Genomic DNA, 14,582 nt, shown 5'->3' with positions numbered 1-14,582 from the left:
GACGCCAGCTGACGTGTAAAGATCTGAGGAGGCCTATGAGTCTGCAAGTTTTACCAATCCCAATGTATTCTTCTATACTCTGTCTGCAAGTTTTAATGCGAGTGTCTTTGAGTGCGATTCCCCACTTTAATGAAGGGTTCACTAGCAGTGTTTGGAGACAGCTGCGGCTACAACAGGTGATGAGCCATTTTCAGCTGCCACAACCACTCGGTGTCTTGAGTCAAACTTTATTATTCACACGTCAGATCCTGGGAGGAGATGAAACTCTTAGTTTAGTTGGTTATACTCTCAAAAAAATAGTGCAGAAGTTGTCACCTTGAGGGATACAGTAGTTTCAAAGTCACCCAAAAAGTAAAAATCACTCTTGAGGGGACATTTTTGTACCTGTTTGACCAATAAACAGTTGATAAGCAGTACCTTAAAGGATTAGCTCACTTCCAGAACAACAGTTTACAGATAATGTACTCACCCCCTTGTCATCCAAGATGTTCATGTCTTTCTTTCCTCAGTCGTAAAGAAATTTCTTATGTTTCTTGTGATATGAAATTTATCTTCTTGAGGAAAACATTTCAGGAACTATCTACATATAGTGGACTTCCATGGTGCCCCCAAGTTTGAACTTCCAAAATGCAATTTAAATGCAGCTTCAGATGGATCTAAACGATCCCAGTCAAGGTCTTTTCTAGCGAAACGATCGGAAACAAATTGACAGTTTATATACTTTTTAACCTCAAATGCTGGTCTTGTCTTGTTTCTGTGAAGCGCACACGTAGTCTGTTTTCTGGGTCAAACAGTTAGGGTATGTTGAAAAACTCCCATCTCATTTTCTTCTTCAACTTCAAAATTGTCCTACGTCGCTGTTTTACCTTTTTTTGTAAAGGCCATTTGATCTTCTTTACATGTTCACTTTGTAAACACTAAGTCGGTACTAGGGCTGTGCGGTATACCGGTACTGGAAAAATACCGGTATACATTTTATTTCAAACGGTTCGATACTATCATTTTGATCAATTAGGTATTTTACATGCTGCTGTAAGCTCTAGTGCTTCCCAAATTGCTGCGAAATGGGTAAACGTGACAACAGAATAAGGCAATGGATTATCAAACAGATGTAACTCCATCTCGTCTCGTTTTCATCACGTGATAAAGGTTCGTTGACGACGATATTTAGTCATAATTTTTGTTGACAAAAGCAACACTAGAAATGAAATATGGCATTGTTTTGCATACAAAACAGATGATAAAGGTGAATGTACTGACCTTACTGCACCTGTATGCAAGCTGTGCTATAAATCATGTGTTGCCACAGGAGGAAATACATCAAATCATACCAAGCATCATTCATCATTCATAAATTCAGGTTTAATTCATTTTTATTTACAATTGATCAACGGACATAACTTACCTAAGATGTGGTACAAAGTAAACTACATTTCATTTATTACATTAATGCCAATTCAGTGAATTATGACAGTGTTGGAATATTACAGTATTGCTATCATGTGTTATTACAGTATAAATCATGTGTTGCCACAGGAGCCAAGCATTTGTCACTTGCTCATCCTGATCTGTAATGCGAATTTAGAGATCAACAGGTTAGTGCATCATTCATCATTCATAAATTCAGGTTTAATTAATTTTTATTTACAATTGATCAACGCACATAACTTACCTAAGATATGGTGTAGAGTAAACACGAAACCTCAAATGTGTGTGTGTGACATGCTAGAACCAGTTTAGCTTTGGTCACATAATATTTGCACTTGCATTTCAAACAATCAAATAAGATTTCTGCTATATTAATTTTAGTATCAATAATATGAAGGTAATGTTTCTACTGCGCCGCCAACCACTAATACGAATACTTTGACTGTTAGAATACCACTTTACAGTAAAGTGTGTAACCTCTAAGCCACTAGAAAACATCTGCCATGTTACCTCATTAGAAATCCATTTTAACCAGCACAAATCCTTCTTAAGCTAAACATAAATTGCAGAAAATCTGGATTTGTTGACAGTGTAACAGCCAGGACATTTATCTACGTAAAAAATTTTTTATTACAAAAAGTACAAAATACAAAATGACAAGCTTTGATACAGAGTATATTAGTTCTCAAAATCAAGACTACATTTCATTTATTACATTAATGCCAATTCAGTGAATTATGACAGTGTTGGAATGTTACAGTATTGTTACCATCTGTTGTTACAGTATAAATCATGTGTTGCCACAGGAGGCAATACATCAAATCTTGCCAAGCATTTGTCACTTGCTCATCCTGATCTGTAATGTGAATTTAGAGATCAACAGGTGAGTGCATCATTCATCATTCATAAATTCAGGTTTAATTAATTTTTATTTACAACTGATCAATGCACATAACTTACCTAAGATGTGGTGTAGAGTAAACACAAAACCTCAAATGTGTGTGTGTGACATGCTAGAACCAGTTTAGCTTTGGTCACATAATATTTGCACTTGCATTTCAAACAATCAAATATTACCTGAATTTGAATAAAGCAAGATTTTTGCTATATTAATTTTAGTATCAATAATATGTAGGTAATGTTTCTGCCGCGCCGCCGACCGCTAATATAAAGCAGCCGAGAGTGCGACATTTATATTTAATGCTTTTTCTTTGAGTCTGAGTCTGAAATCTGAAAACAATCGGAGAGAGAGATAACATGATTTTGAATACTTTGTTAGAATAACACAGTAAAGCAACCTTTGTTAAAATTCAATATAGGTAAGCTGACCTAACAGTATTACAGCACTTGATAATCTAGATCAATACTTAGCTATAAATGAAAAATTAACTAATACATATTTAGTACATTACACCCATCCTATCCTCTTTTTAAAACTGAACTAAACTCACTTCTAAAATCTATTTATCTTTTTTTTTTATTAATGTGTAAGCGTTTGTGTTTGTCATTTGTTTAATTTATAATTACTGGTTATTATTTTATAGTTTTGTATGTGATCCTTTGGCTATGTTCTTGTACTATCTGTTCAAGCATTAATAAAATATTTATATACAAATATATAAAAATATATATAAATATTTAGTACATTACTTACTAAATAGTTTTCAATTTACTTATCTTTTGTGGCTGGTTATTTGTCACCTATGGCATCGATTTAGTATCAATACCAAGGAATCACATTCTGGTATCGTACCAAAGCCAAAATTATGGTATCGAGCCACCCCTAGTCGGTACTTCTGCAGCGATGTAGGATGATTTTGAAGTTGGGGAAGAAAATGAGATAGGAGTTTGAGCGTTTGAAGTTAAAAAGAATATAAATTGTTAATTTGTTTAGAAAATGATCGATCGTTTCGCTAGATAAGACCCTTCTTCCTCGGCTGGGATTGTTTAGAGCCATTTTAAGCTGCATTTAAACTACATTTTGGAAGTTAAACTGCACTTGGAGGCACTATTGAAGTCCACTATACACTCAAAAAAATAATTAATTGAATGAACTCAATTTAATTAAGGGCAGGATTTCCATCCAATAAATATGTGTAACCCCAACTCATAAAAATTAAATTCATGCAATGAAATGTAATTGAGTTTGGCCAACTCAATTTGATCAAATATAGTTTAAATGAAATTGATACATTTATAAAGCGATTATTTTATGCTCAAAATAAAACATTTAACTGGAAAACAAATAACTAGGCAGAAATCCTTCTACACTTAAAAAATTATACATTTGATGTACTTAACTTCAGGCATTAACCAACTTGTTAGGCATTAGCCATAAGATGGCTTTCCATGGCATGCCCAAAATAGTTGATTATTTTATTATTAAAAAAAACTTTAACTCACGTCAGCAGGTCCTCAACCCAAGCTCATGCTCTACACTTCACCACAATGGTAACCCCCAAAAACATTAACTCTCCAGAAACTGTTTTAAATACAAGCATTAAAGAACATTAAACATTAACAAGTCTCCCAATTGTATCATCTTAATTAAAAAATGCATAAAATAACATTTTATTTCAACATTTATTCTCTTTGTACAAAGCATGATGGGAAGGGGAAATTCACTTCCTAGTTACACAAGTAAAATAATTCATGTACTCTCAACTCAAATTAATTAAGTAAAGTGGTTGAAAAAATTGTGTTGGATTAACTTAATTTACTTAAGTAAATTGAACAAGCACCAAATGGTATTTTTGGCCTATTTAATTGACACACGTTCTTTCAAAATGAAAATATTGAGTTGTACCAAAATGCAACTGTTTCAAGTCAGTTTAACACAATGCAATTGTATAAATGGAAAACCTAACACAATGGTGTTAAATGAAAAGGATTTTTTTAAATAATCTGAACAGTGTTGAAGAATCATTTTTATGAGTGTATGGAGATAATCCCTGAAATGTTTTTCTCAAGAAACATAATTTCTTTACGACTGAAGAAAGAAAGACATGAACATGAAGCTACAAACATGCACCTTTTAGGGGTAGATGAGGCACAAAGTTGTCCTTTTAAAGCTGCTACCCCAGATGTACCTCTAAAGATACAATTTTTTGCATATTTATTCTGTGTGGAAAACACTGCAGTATTTGGAGTCTATATAAATGCAATTTAGACTAATCACAAAATACTGTATTGACTATCACAAATATATGGGATTTCATGTTTTTCCAACTCTAGCAAATGGTTCTAGAATGATCTCAGGGCTCAGAGGAGAGCGTCAGTCGCACTAGAGACACTATTACTAAATTTAAAACAGACAGAAAGGTGTTGGGGGAAGGAGACGTGTGTAATTTAAGTCAAAGCATAAGGGACAGATGTGTGAGACTGTTAAAGAGGAAGCATGAGGACATATTAACGAGAAGCAAGAGTGAAAAATATACCAGTTTAATTGACAGACTTATAGATTCTGTTTTCTCAGAAGTGTGGGGTTTATTATGTTGGGGTGCTTATATATTTCAACAAATCCAGTTATTTCATGCAATAATTAAAAAACTGAATGGTGTAGTTACGGCACCAGCAGCAGTAGCTAACTGGTTCGTGCTAACATGCCAAAACTTGACCTTTTACTTTAGTAAACAAGTGATTGGTCACATGAACAAAAAACTGGCACGACGCAGGTCATGCACTTCCAGGACTGCCACTGAGATGAACGGGAATGCTAACGGATTGCTTTCTCAGACATCGCAATATCAAAATACTGCACCTTCATTTCTCTCCAAGAGCGGGCAGTGTGTAACCTCTAAGCCACTAGAAAACATCTGCCATGTTACCTCATTAGAAATCCATTTTAACCAGCACAAATCCTTCTTGAGCTAAACATAAATTGCAGAAAATCTGGATTTGTTTACAATGTGACCGCCAGTCACAAAATATTTTATTACAAAAAGTACAAGATACAAAATGACAAGCTTTGACACAGAGTACATTAGTTCTCAAAATCAAGACTACATTTTATTTATTACATTAACACCAATTCAGTGAATTATGACAGTGTTGGAATATTCCAGTATTGCTTATTCACAGTTCTGCAGGTTGTGATTTGAAAGTACTGTGCTTTATCAATGAGCTACTCTAAATGAAATGTCCTCTCCTACCAATTATTCATATACTTTGTGTATTTCAGTGCATTAGAAAGTGTGGCACTACAGACAAAGGAAAATGCATCCGATGGATATCAGCCTCCTGAATGCAAAGAAAAGACTATATGACTATATGGCAGAAAATGCTGTCCATTTTCATTTGCAGTAACAGGGATAAGTTCAATTCAAGTGTGTACTTTACCTGCTCTCACGACAACACATGTCTTTTTGCACTCTTCTTCTGTGTCAAAGCGATTACGGTTCCCATCACAGCCTCCGTACCAGAACTGAGCGCAGGCGTTGGCCTGCCGGTCATAGTACCAGCGGATGTTATAGTCCCGACACGGGCCCTGATCCAGGAGCAGCTCACAACGCGGGTCCACAGATACAACCTCTGAAAATAAATTATTGCTGTTGTTATTAATGTGAATCTAATGATAGATTCTTTTTCTATTGTTCTAGTTGTTCATCATGCATTTTAACAAAAGAAAACTGCAGCTGACATTAGATGATGATCAGCAGCAGACTTTGCGCTTTTTAAAAAGTAAGTGAATAAGAATCAAGTAAAAGTCAGAGTATGAGGGAAATGTTTTATTTGAAGTCTAAAAATAGCCAGGTATATTAATTTTCCCCAAAGAAATTAATGATTAACTAAGAAATCAAGGATTTGTCCTCTTTCCACACTAGTATTATCTATTGCCAAAAGTTTTTCTGTACACTACGTTTAAAAGTTTTGGGTTGCTATGATTTTTTTTAATGTATTTAATGTCTCTCCTGCTCACCAAGGTTGAATTTATTTAATTAAAAATACAGTAAAACAGTAAAATTTGTGAAATATTATTAATATTTAAAACAGCTCTTTAATATGTTAATATATTGTAAAATGCAATTTATTTCTGTGATCAAAGCTGGATTTTTAGCATCATTACTCCAGGCTTCAGTGTCACATGATCCTTCAGAAATTATTCTAATATGCTGATTTGCTGCTCAGGAAACATTTCTAATCATTATCAATGTTGAAAACAATGGTGGTTCATATTTTTGTGGAAACCGTAATAAGATAAAAAGAACAGCACTTATATAACATTGAAAAACCGTTTTAACAATATATACGTCTCCACCACCACTTTTGTTCAGTTTAATGCATGCTTGCTAAATAAAAGTATTCACTTCCTTTAAATCAAAGTCTTACTGATCCCTAACTTTGAACAGTAGTGTATTTTGTCGTCTGTTAGTGAGTGTGTTACAGTATGTTTTTACCTTTAGGTAATGGTGGTCGTGGTGCTGGTATATACTGCACCGAGGTTGACGGGTTCACAGTTGTTGATGTTGAAGATGATGTTGTTGATGATGATGAAGATGCTGTCCCTGATGAAGGTCTATGATGTGTGGATGTCCCAGTGACTGTTGGAGTATTTCCTCTACTGCTGCTCTGCTCTGAAGTGTTTGTGTCTGGTGTCTCAGGCTCAGTCTCACGCTCAACCCCCTGAGAGAATATTAGAAATGCAAAAAACACTCAAAACAAAAAATGATAGCACAAATGAGAAATTCCATTCATTATCTTCCAAGTGTCTGGTCACTGTTGAGACCATCAGTGCACTAACCTCATTAACGTCTGGACCAGCTGTTGGAGCAAACGTGTCTTCTCTCCCGCTCTCATGAAGGACAGTGTTCGTCCTAGAGTGTGTTCCTGTGTTCTCTCTGTGGCCTTCATTTACGTTGGTGCCATAACTATACCCGCTGTTACCACTGATGTGGTTGCCATTATTACCATATTCATTTTTAAAGCCAATAATGCGATTGAAGATAAGTGATCCGGTCTCATCCTTACAGAGGTGATTGACCAGTTTGGACTCCAGAGCTGTGTAAGAGTGAATTAAAAAGACAGAAAAGCAATATTAGATATTTGATTCTACCCAGATGTAAGCATCTGATGAACTCCAGATTAAGCCATTCATTGGAGTTATTGAAATGCAAAAGTTTTGCGAAAGTATTCATACCCCTTCATTTTTTTTTTTTCATGTGTTGTTATGTTGCAGCCTATTTGTTAAATTGCTTTAAATAACTTTTTATCCACACCAATCTATACCTAACGACAAAGCAACAAACAGGTTTGTAAAAACTTTGCAAATTTATTAAAATTAAAAAACTGAAATAAGTACACTGCATAAGTATTCATACCCTTTTCTGGGACACTTGAAATTTGGCTCTGGAGCATTCATATTGTTTGTAAATGTTGCTATGTTATATACACTACCATTCAAATGTTTTTGAACAGTAAGATTTTGAATGTTTTTTAAATAAGTCTCTTCTGCTCACCAAGCCTGCATTTATTTGATCCAAAGTACAGCAAAAACAGTAAAACTTTGAAATATTTTTACTTTTTAAAATAACTGTTTTCTATTTTAATATATTTTAAAATGTAATTTATTCCTGTGATCAAAGCTAGATTTTTAGCATCATTACCCAAGTCACATGATCCTTCAGAAATCATTATAATATGCCAGTTTGCTGCTCAAAACAACAGCTGAGTAGAATGTTTTCAGGTTTCTTTGATGAACAAAAAGTTCAGAAGAACAGCATTTATCTGGAAGAGAAATCTTTTGCAACATTATTAATGTCTTTATCACTTTTGATCATTTTAAAGCATCCCTGCTAAATAAAAATATTAATATCTATATAATTTCTAATACTGATTCCTAGTTTTTGAATAGTATAGTGTAAAATGTTATAAAAGCTTTTTATTTTAGATATATGCTGATCTTTGGATCTTTCTATTCATCAAAGAATGCTGAAAAAATGTACTCAACTGTTTCAAATATTGATAATAATAATAATAATATTAACAAATGTTTATTGGACAACAAATCAGAACTTTAGAATGATTTCTGAAGGATCATGTGACACTAAAGACTGGAGTAATGATGCTGAAAATGCTGTGATTTGATCACAGAAATAAATTACATTAAAAAAAAAAAATAAATAAAATAAACTGCTTTTGCTGTACTTTGGATCAAATAAATGCAGCCTTGGTGAGCAGAAAAGAAATTAAAAATCTTACTGTCCAAAAACATTTTTACTGGTAATGTATATGAATTGCAATTTTATTGTAATAAATCCAAAATAAATGTAACTAAAACTTGAATTATCCAGGCATTTTAATTCATAACTGCAAGTGACGTCAAAGACTTTAGATGTTGAAGTGCAGTTATGATCATACAAAACGCAAATATTCAGCAAGTTTGACCAAAATGTCTTAACTTTTTAGAAGTGCAATCAAATAATGAGTCAAGATAAAAAAAGAGATATAAAAAAAGCATCTTGCACATACTGAAGATTGTTTGCATATCTCCATATGTATTGCATGCAAACATAGGTACTTTCATACAGTAGAAGTATGTGAATTGGCATTCAGCCTCACGTTTGGTGTATCTTTTACCTGGCAAGGTGTTGAAGTCGTCTATGCGGAACATGTGCTCACTGTCAGGGTCCGACGCAATGAGATTGAGCTCCTGCAGAAACTCTTTATGTGTCGGATCACTAATCCCCAGAGCGTACATCTCAATGTTGGCTGCATGTGCCTCCCTGACAGCGATTTCCAGCTTCACAGGCTCCCGTTTATCCGTTTGCCCATCTGTGATGACAATGGCAACCTTTTTCACCCCAGTCCTTGTGCTGTAAAATGCTTCCTGAGTTGCTTTGCGGATGGCAGAGCCGGTGTACGTGCCCTCGCCGATGTAATGAACCCTGCTTATCGCTTGTTTGACGTCTTCTTTGGTCATGTAGCGAGCGAGGCTGAACTCAAGCTGGGCCTCTAGGCTGTACAAAACGAGACCGACTCGGGTGGCATCCAGCCCAACGGTGAGTCTGTCGACTAATGCGATCACAAAGTCCTTGATGATCTTAAAGTTTTCAGGCCCGACGCTTTCAGAGCTGTCGATCACAAACACCAGCTCCATAGGAGTGTCTTCACACCTGACTCCACAGCCTGAAAGACAGTACAGGACATTTCATGAAATTTATATACTACTGTTCAAACGTTTGAGGTGAGGAACATTTTTTTTTTTTTTTGGAAATAATTTATGCTTGTATTCAGGAAGGATGCATTAAATAAAATTAAATAAAATTAAAAAAATTAAACTGTCTAACTCTAGCAATCTCTATTCTATTTTAGCCTTTAGAAAAAAAACTTGACCCTTTAAGATTTGTTTTCTAACTGCTTGTTTTCTTAAAAAAAAATGAACGCTAGCTTCTCTATTCTTTTTGTATTTTATTTATTCGTTTTCTTTTTATTTATTGTATAATTAACAAACAAACAAACAAACAAAAACCTTGCTATGTGTACTACATTAGGCTAACTGAGACTTGTCGTAACACTTGCTTATCATTGCTCTTTTGTTAATTTGGATTGCTTCCATTGTCCTCATTTGTAAGTCGCTTTGGATAAAAGCATCTGCTAAATGACTAAAAGTAGATATAAATGTAAAATTGATTAAAAGTAACAATTTATAATGTTAAAGATTTCTATTTCCAATCAGTACTGTTCTTTTAAACTTACTATGCATTAAAAAAAACTGCATCATGGTTTACACAAAAATACAGAAATGTTTCTTAAGCAGCAAATCATCATTTTAGAATGATCATTCTAAATGATCATGGGACTTTAAAGACTGGAGTAATGATGCTGAAAATTCAGCTTTACATCACAGGAATAAATTATATTTAAAAATATATTACAATAGAAAACATTTATTTTGAATCATAAAAAATTTTCACAATATTACTATTTTTCCTGTAGTTTTAATCAAATAAATGCAGTCTTGGTGAACCTAAGAGACTTCAGTTAAAAAACATTGTTAAAAAAATCTCACCAACCCCAAACTTTTTGAACAGTATATTAAGCAAATTATGTTCAAATGTAATGTGAGATACACATACCACAAATCTCCCTGATCATTCTGATTATGTCTTCCCTCTAAAAACAAATAAACATCATATTTGAGTCACTCAAATGCATATGAAATGCATGCATGTTTAAAATGCATATTACATTTTGAATGTAATATGATGTAAAAGAAGTAAAAGACACACCGTTAGTCCAGATTCACCTTTGATTCCTGGTCTCCCCTGAAACAAGTAAGTTGGGGAGTTATAATGCATGTCAAAATATAAAAAAGGGAAATTAAAGGGACATTTAATAAACAATTTTCCTGTGTGGCACACATAGAAATGTTCGTTTTTATATAATAGTGAGAAGCTCTTACTGATTCCTGTTGTTCTTAAATGTGACCCTGGACCACAAAACCAGTCATGAGTAGCACGGGTATATTTGTAGCAATAGCCAAAAATACATTGTATGGGTCAAAATTATTGATTTTTCCTTTATGCCAAATATCATTAGGATATTAGAAGTAAAGATCATGTTCCATGAAGATATTTTGTAAATTTCCTACTGTAAATATATCAAAACTTAATTTCTGATTAGTAACATGCATTGCTAAAACTTCATTTGGACAATGTTTGAGGTGGTTTTCTCAATATTTTGACTCTTGTGACTGGCTTTGTGGTCCAGGGTCACAAATGTTTAATTTTTACTACTAACTTGATTTGTTATGCATTTTTTTAGGATGTGTATTTCATTGCATGCTATTGAACCAAATTATTTATTTCATTGCACCCCAGTTACCTTACTGCCTACTATTTAGGCTGCATCCTATATGAAATAGCAACTCATATACTTTATAACTGATTTAAAATACTTCACACAGATAGCAACTCTGGTAAAGTTGAGGTTAATTTACTAACTGCTTGTCCAGGAATGCCAGGATCTCCCATATCACCTTTAACCCCTTTCACCCCCCTCTCACCCTGAGCTCCACGATCCCCCTGAAAAACACAAATGGGCTTCATATTAATAAACTGTATGAACATTCAATCACAACGCAGATTATATAACAAAACCTGAGACCTTTGACCCAGGCATTCCCTCTCCAGGAGATCCTCTTGGCCCGCTCACACCCTGTGAGCCCTGATCACCCTGCAATTGTGCATAAGACCTGCTGTTAGGTTTCAAAACACATATATACATATTAAATTCTTAATGATTTGTGTATGCCAGTGACTCACCTTTGGACCCTGTAGGCCTTGTCCTGGTGGCCCAGTCGGTCCAGGAGGTCCTGGTCTTCCCATGTTGCCCTGGTTCGTTCAGAAACAGATTATTAACACAAATCAAAGGGGGAAAACACATTCAGATTCATTGGTGCTGAGATGAAAGCAGCACTGGAACATCTGGAATGACGTTTAGATTACTGGACTACATTATCCGGATTTGTTGGACACATGTAAAAGATTTGGAGCAGGTGTGTGTGCGTATCTTGTGGTTAATATACGATCACGGATACAGTACTATGATAAATGTGGTGTTTAAATGATGGGGTAATTGATGAAGTCTTTGAGGAATGGCATGTATTCCATGGGAAGTTCATTCAGGGAGACAGATCACAACTTACAGGGATCACAGACAGAAAAAAAATGCAGCAATGCAGATCATTTAGTTTTAGAAAAAAGTCTCTTCTGTTCACCAAGGCTCCATTATTCAAACAAAAATACAGTGAAACACTAAAATAGTGAAATGTTATTACAGTTTAAAATAAGTGTTTTCTATGTGAATATATTGTAAAATGTAATTTATTCCTGCGATCAAAACTGAAAAAGCATCATTACTCCAGTTTTCAGTGTCACATGATCCTTCAAAAATCATTCTTATATGCTGATTCGCAGCTCAAGAAACATTTTTCATTATTATTAATGTTGCAAACAGTGGTGCATTTTTTTCTTAAGATTGTCTAATAAATAGCCAGTTCAAAATAACAAAAAAATAAGAATTCATACATCATAAATTTGTCATTTTACACATGTGATTATTTGCTTGCATTATATTGAGCTTTGTATTTTGTGTATGCTATTGCACAAAAATGTTATTTATTTAATTGCAATTCTTATTTACATGTATTATACTCTTCCATCTCAGTTTGAAATCTTACAGCACAATGGAAATGGATCTAATGCAAGATGTTAGCTAAATCAAGGCTAAGAAGGGCTGGATGAGCTTGACAAAATACATACAGGTAGTCCTTGTACTCCTTCCCCTGGAGGTCCAGATGGGCCTGGTAAACCTCTGAAGCCAATATCACCCTGAGACACAGTCATGATACAACCTGTGTTTACACCCCACTTGATCATAACATTCATATATCGAATATCTGCTTTAGACGACACATAAAAACAGTCCTAACCTTTGGTCCAGGTATTCCTATGCCCTCTGGACCAGGTTCTCCTGGAGGACCAGGAAGACCAGGAAGACCCTGTAAACAAATGACACACACAGCAACAACAAAATATGACTTCATGGCTAGTTAGGAGAACTTGAGAGAAGAATGAAGCCACAAACATGGAATGGATTACAATAAAAGCCTATCAATGTTATTTTACTCACTGAGGGACCAGGATAACCGTCCCCTTTTGGTCCACTAAGACCAGGAGGACCTGGGTCACCACGATCACCCTGTGAAACAAAGCATGAGCAATCCATTAATGTTTGATCAAGACTGACACCAGATTGATAACATGGGTTTATTTTTCAGTCTTAATAATAATAAAGAATTAAATGAACCTTTGGTCCAGGAAGTCCATATCCCGTCTCTCCTACTGGACCAAATGGACCCGGCGGGCCTACTTCACCCTACAATGAGACAATACAAAGCTTTTTTACAGACATACCATGCATGCAAAGGTTTTTTTACAGTGGCCGAAAGAGCTCAATGCGCTGCAAAAAAAAAAAAAAAAACACCTGCAAATTAAGAAAACACTTTCATTAGTTTGACAGCACATGTGCTGCAAATACTCAAAACACAACCAAACACAAAAACGTGCTACAAACAGTCCTCTGACAAGTGATATTTTTGTCTATTTTAACATCCTGATCATATGATTCCTTGGCCCTTTTTTTTATATTATTAGCCTAAATAAGCTGACGAAACACACAATTACTGTAACTGTGAAATGTTATGTAAGCTGGCTACTTTTACAACTTCCCTTACCAAAATGAACCATGGTTTTAATATTAAAATCAACAAATACCCTATTTATATATATATATATATATATATATATATAAATGGTTACTATAATTAAACTATGGTAAATTAAAAACACTAACCACCTAACCATACTTTAATCATGGTATGTACACAAACGGTAATCAATACGCGGGAAAAAAACAACAACATGGTTACTACACTTTACTATAATAAAACGAAAATGGTTAAAGGGGTCATCGGATGCCCATTTTCCACAAGTTGATATGATTCTTTAGGGTCTTAATGAAAAGTCTCTAATATACTTTAATTAAAAATTCGCATTGGTTGTGTAAAACAACACCCTTTTTACCTTGTCAAAATCAACTCTGCAAAAATCATCTCATTCTAAGGGGTTGCTCCTTTAAATGCAAATGAGCTCTGCTCGCCCCGCCCCTCTCTTCTCTCTGTGGAATGACGAGCTTGTTTACTTTAGCCACATTAGCTGCTAAACTTCCTAACTACCACCTTATTAGGAAAGGCGATCACAAAGATTCATTAAAAAACTCTTATACACACTTCTGCTGTAAGTGAAGCTGGATCACAAATGATTCGCGCGAATATAGACGGATATATGTAGATCGGGAGGCACATTACCTTCACAAACCAATGTAATCCACTGCATCTTCAGCGACTCAGATGTCGGGAGTAAGTGACGACTATGTTCATTATTACATCCAGCAACACAACACCTCAATCGCTCAATCGGAGATATTCTTGTCTAACTTACATCCCTGCTTCGGCATCAAAACAAGGAAAGTTACTGGACTGTTACAGCTAATCTGAGGTAAAATGCTCATGTCAATCAACTATCGTGGGAGTGGCCTCTGTGGGTGTGACGGCACACCAACAGGTATCTGAGAATGGCTCGATTTGAAAAAGG

The 14,582-nt window shown here is 34.8% G+C and overlaps 1 protein-coding gene across 2 annotated transcripts in view; it reads right to left on the bottom strand.

The window, feature by feature from the left end:
• Positions 1–4,929: 4,929 nt before the first annotated feature.
• Positions 4,930–14,582, bottom strand: part of col28a2b (collagen, type XXVIII, alpha 2b) — a 33,622-nt gene continuing 23,969 nt past the window's right edge. The window contains exons 23-36 of one of the 2 annotated variants that reach the window (XM_051111364.1): positions 13,237–13,305; positions 13,060–13,128; positions 12,860–12,928; positions 12,690–12,758; positions 11,691–11,759; positions 11,533–11,601; positions 11,370–11,450; positions 10,656–10,691; positions 10,503–10,539; positions 9,004–9,552; positions 7,169–7,425; positions 6,825–7,050; positions 5,767–5,958; positions 4,931–5,667 (exon numbers count right to left, since the gene is read on the bottom strand). In XM_051111364.1, the coding sequence (XP_050967321.1) occupies positions 5,660–5,667; positions 5,767–5,958; positions 6,825–7,050; positions 7,169–7,425; positions 9,004–9,552; positions 10,503–10,539; positions 10,656–10,691; positions 11,370–11,450; positions 11,533–11,601; positions 11,691–11,759; positions 12,690–12,758; positions 12,860–12,928; positions 13,060–13,128; positions 13,237–13,305 (1,800 nt within the window). In that variant the 3' untranslated portion in view covers positions 4,931–5,659. Of the gene's footprint in view, positions 5,668–5,766; positions 5,959–6,824; positions 7,051–7,168; positions 7,426–9,003; positions 9,553–10,502; positions 10,540–10,655; positions 10,692–11,369; positions 11,451–11,532; positions 11,602–11,690; positions 11,760–12,689; positions 12,759–12,859; positions 12,929–13,059; positions 13,129–13,236; positions 13,306–14,582 lie in introns of both variants that reach the window. The other variant, XM_051111365.1, reaches the window with a different exon arrangement.

The sequence above is a fragment of the Labeo rohita genome, chromosome 6 (assembly GCF_022985175.1).
Source record: "Labeo rohita strain BAU-BD-2019 chromosome 6, IGBB_LRoh.1.0, whole genome shotgun sequence".
Classification (NCBI taxonomy): Eukaryota; Metazoa; Chordata; class Actinopteri; order Cypriniformes; family Cyprinidae; genus Labeo; species Labeo rohita.
This window is presented reverse-complemented; position numbering and strand designations above follow the sequence as displayed.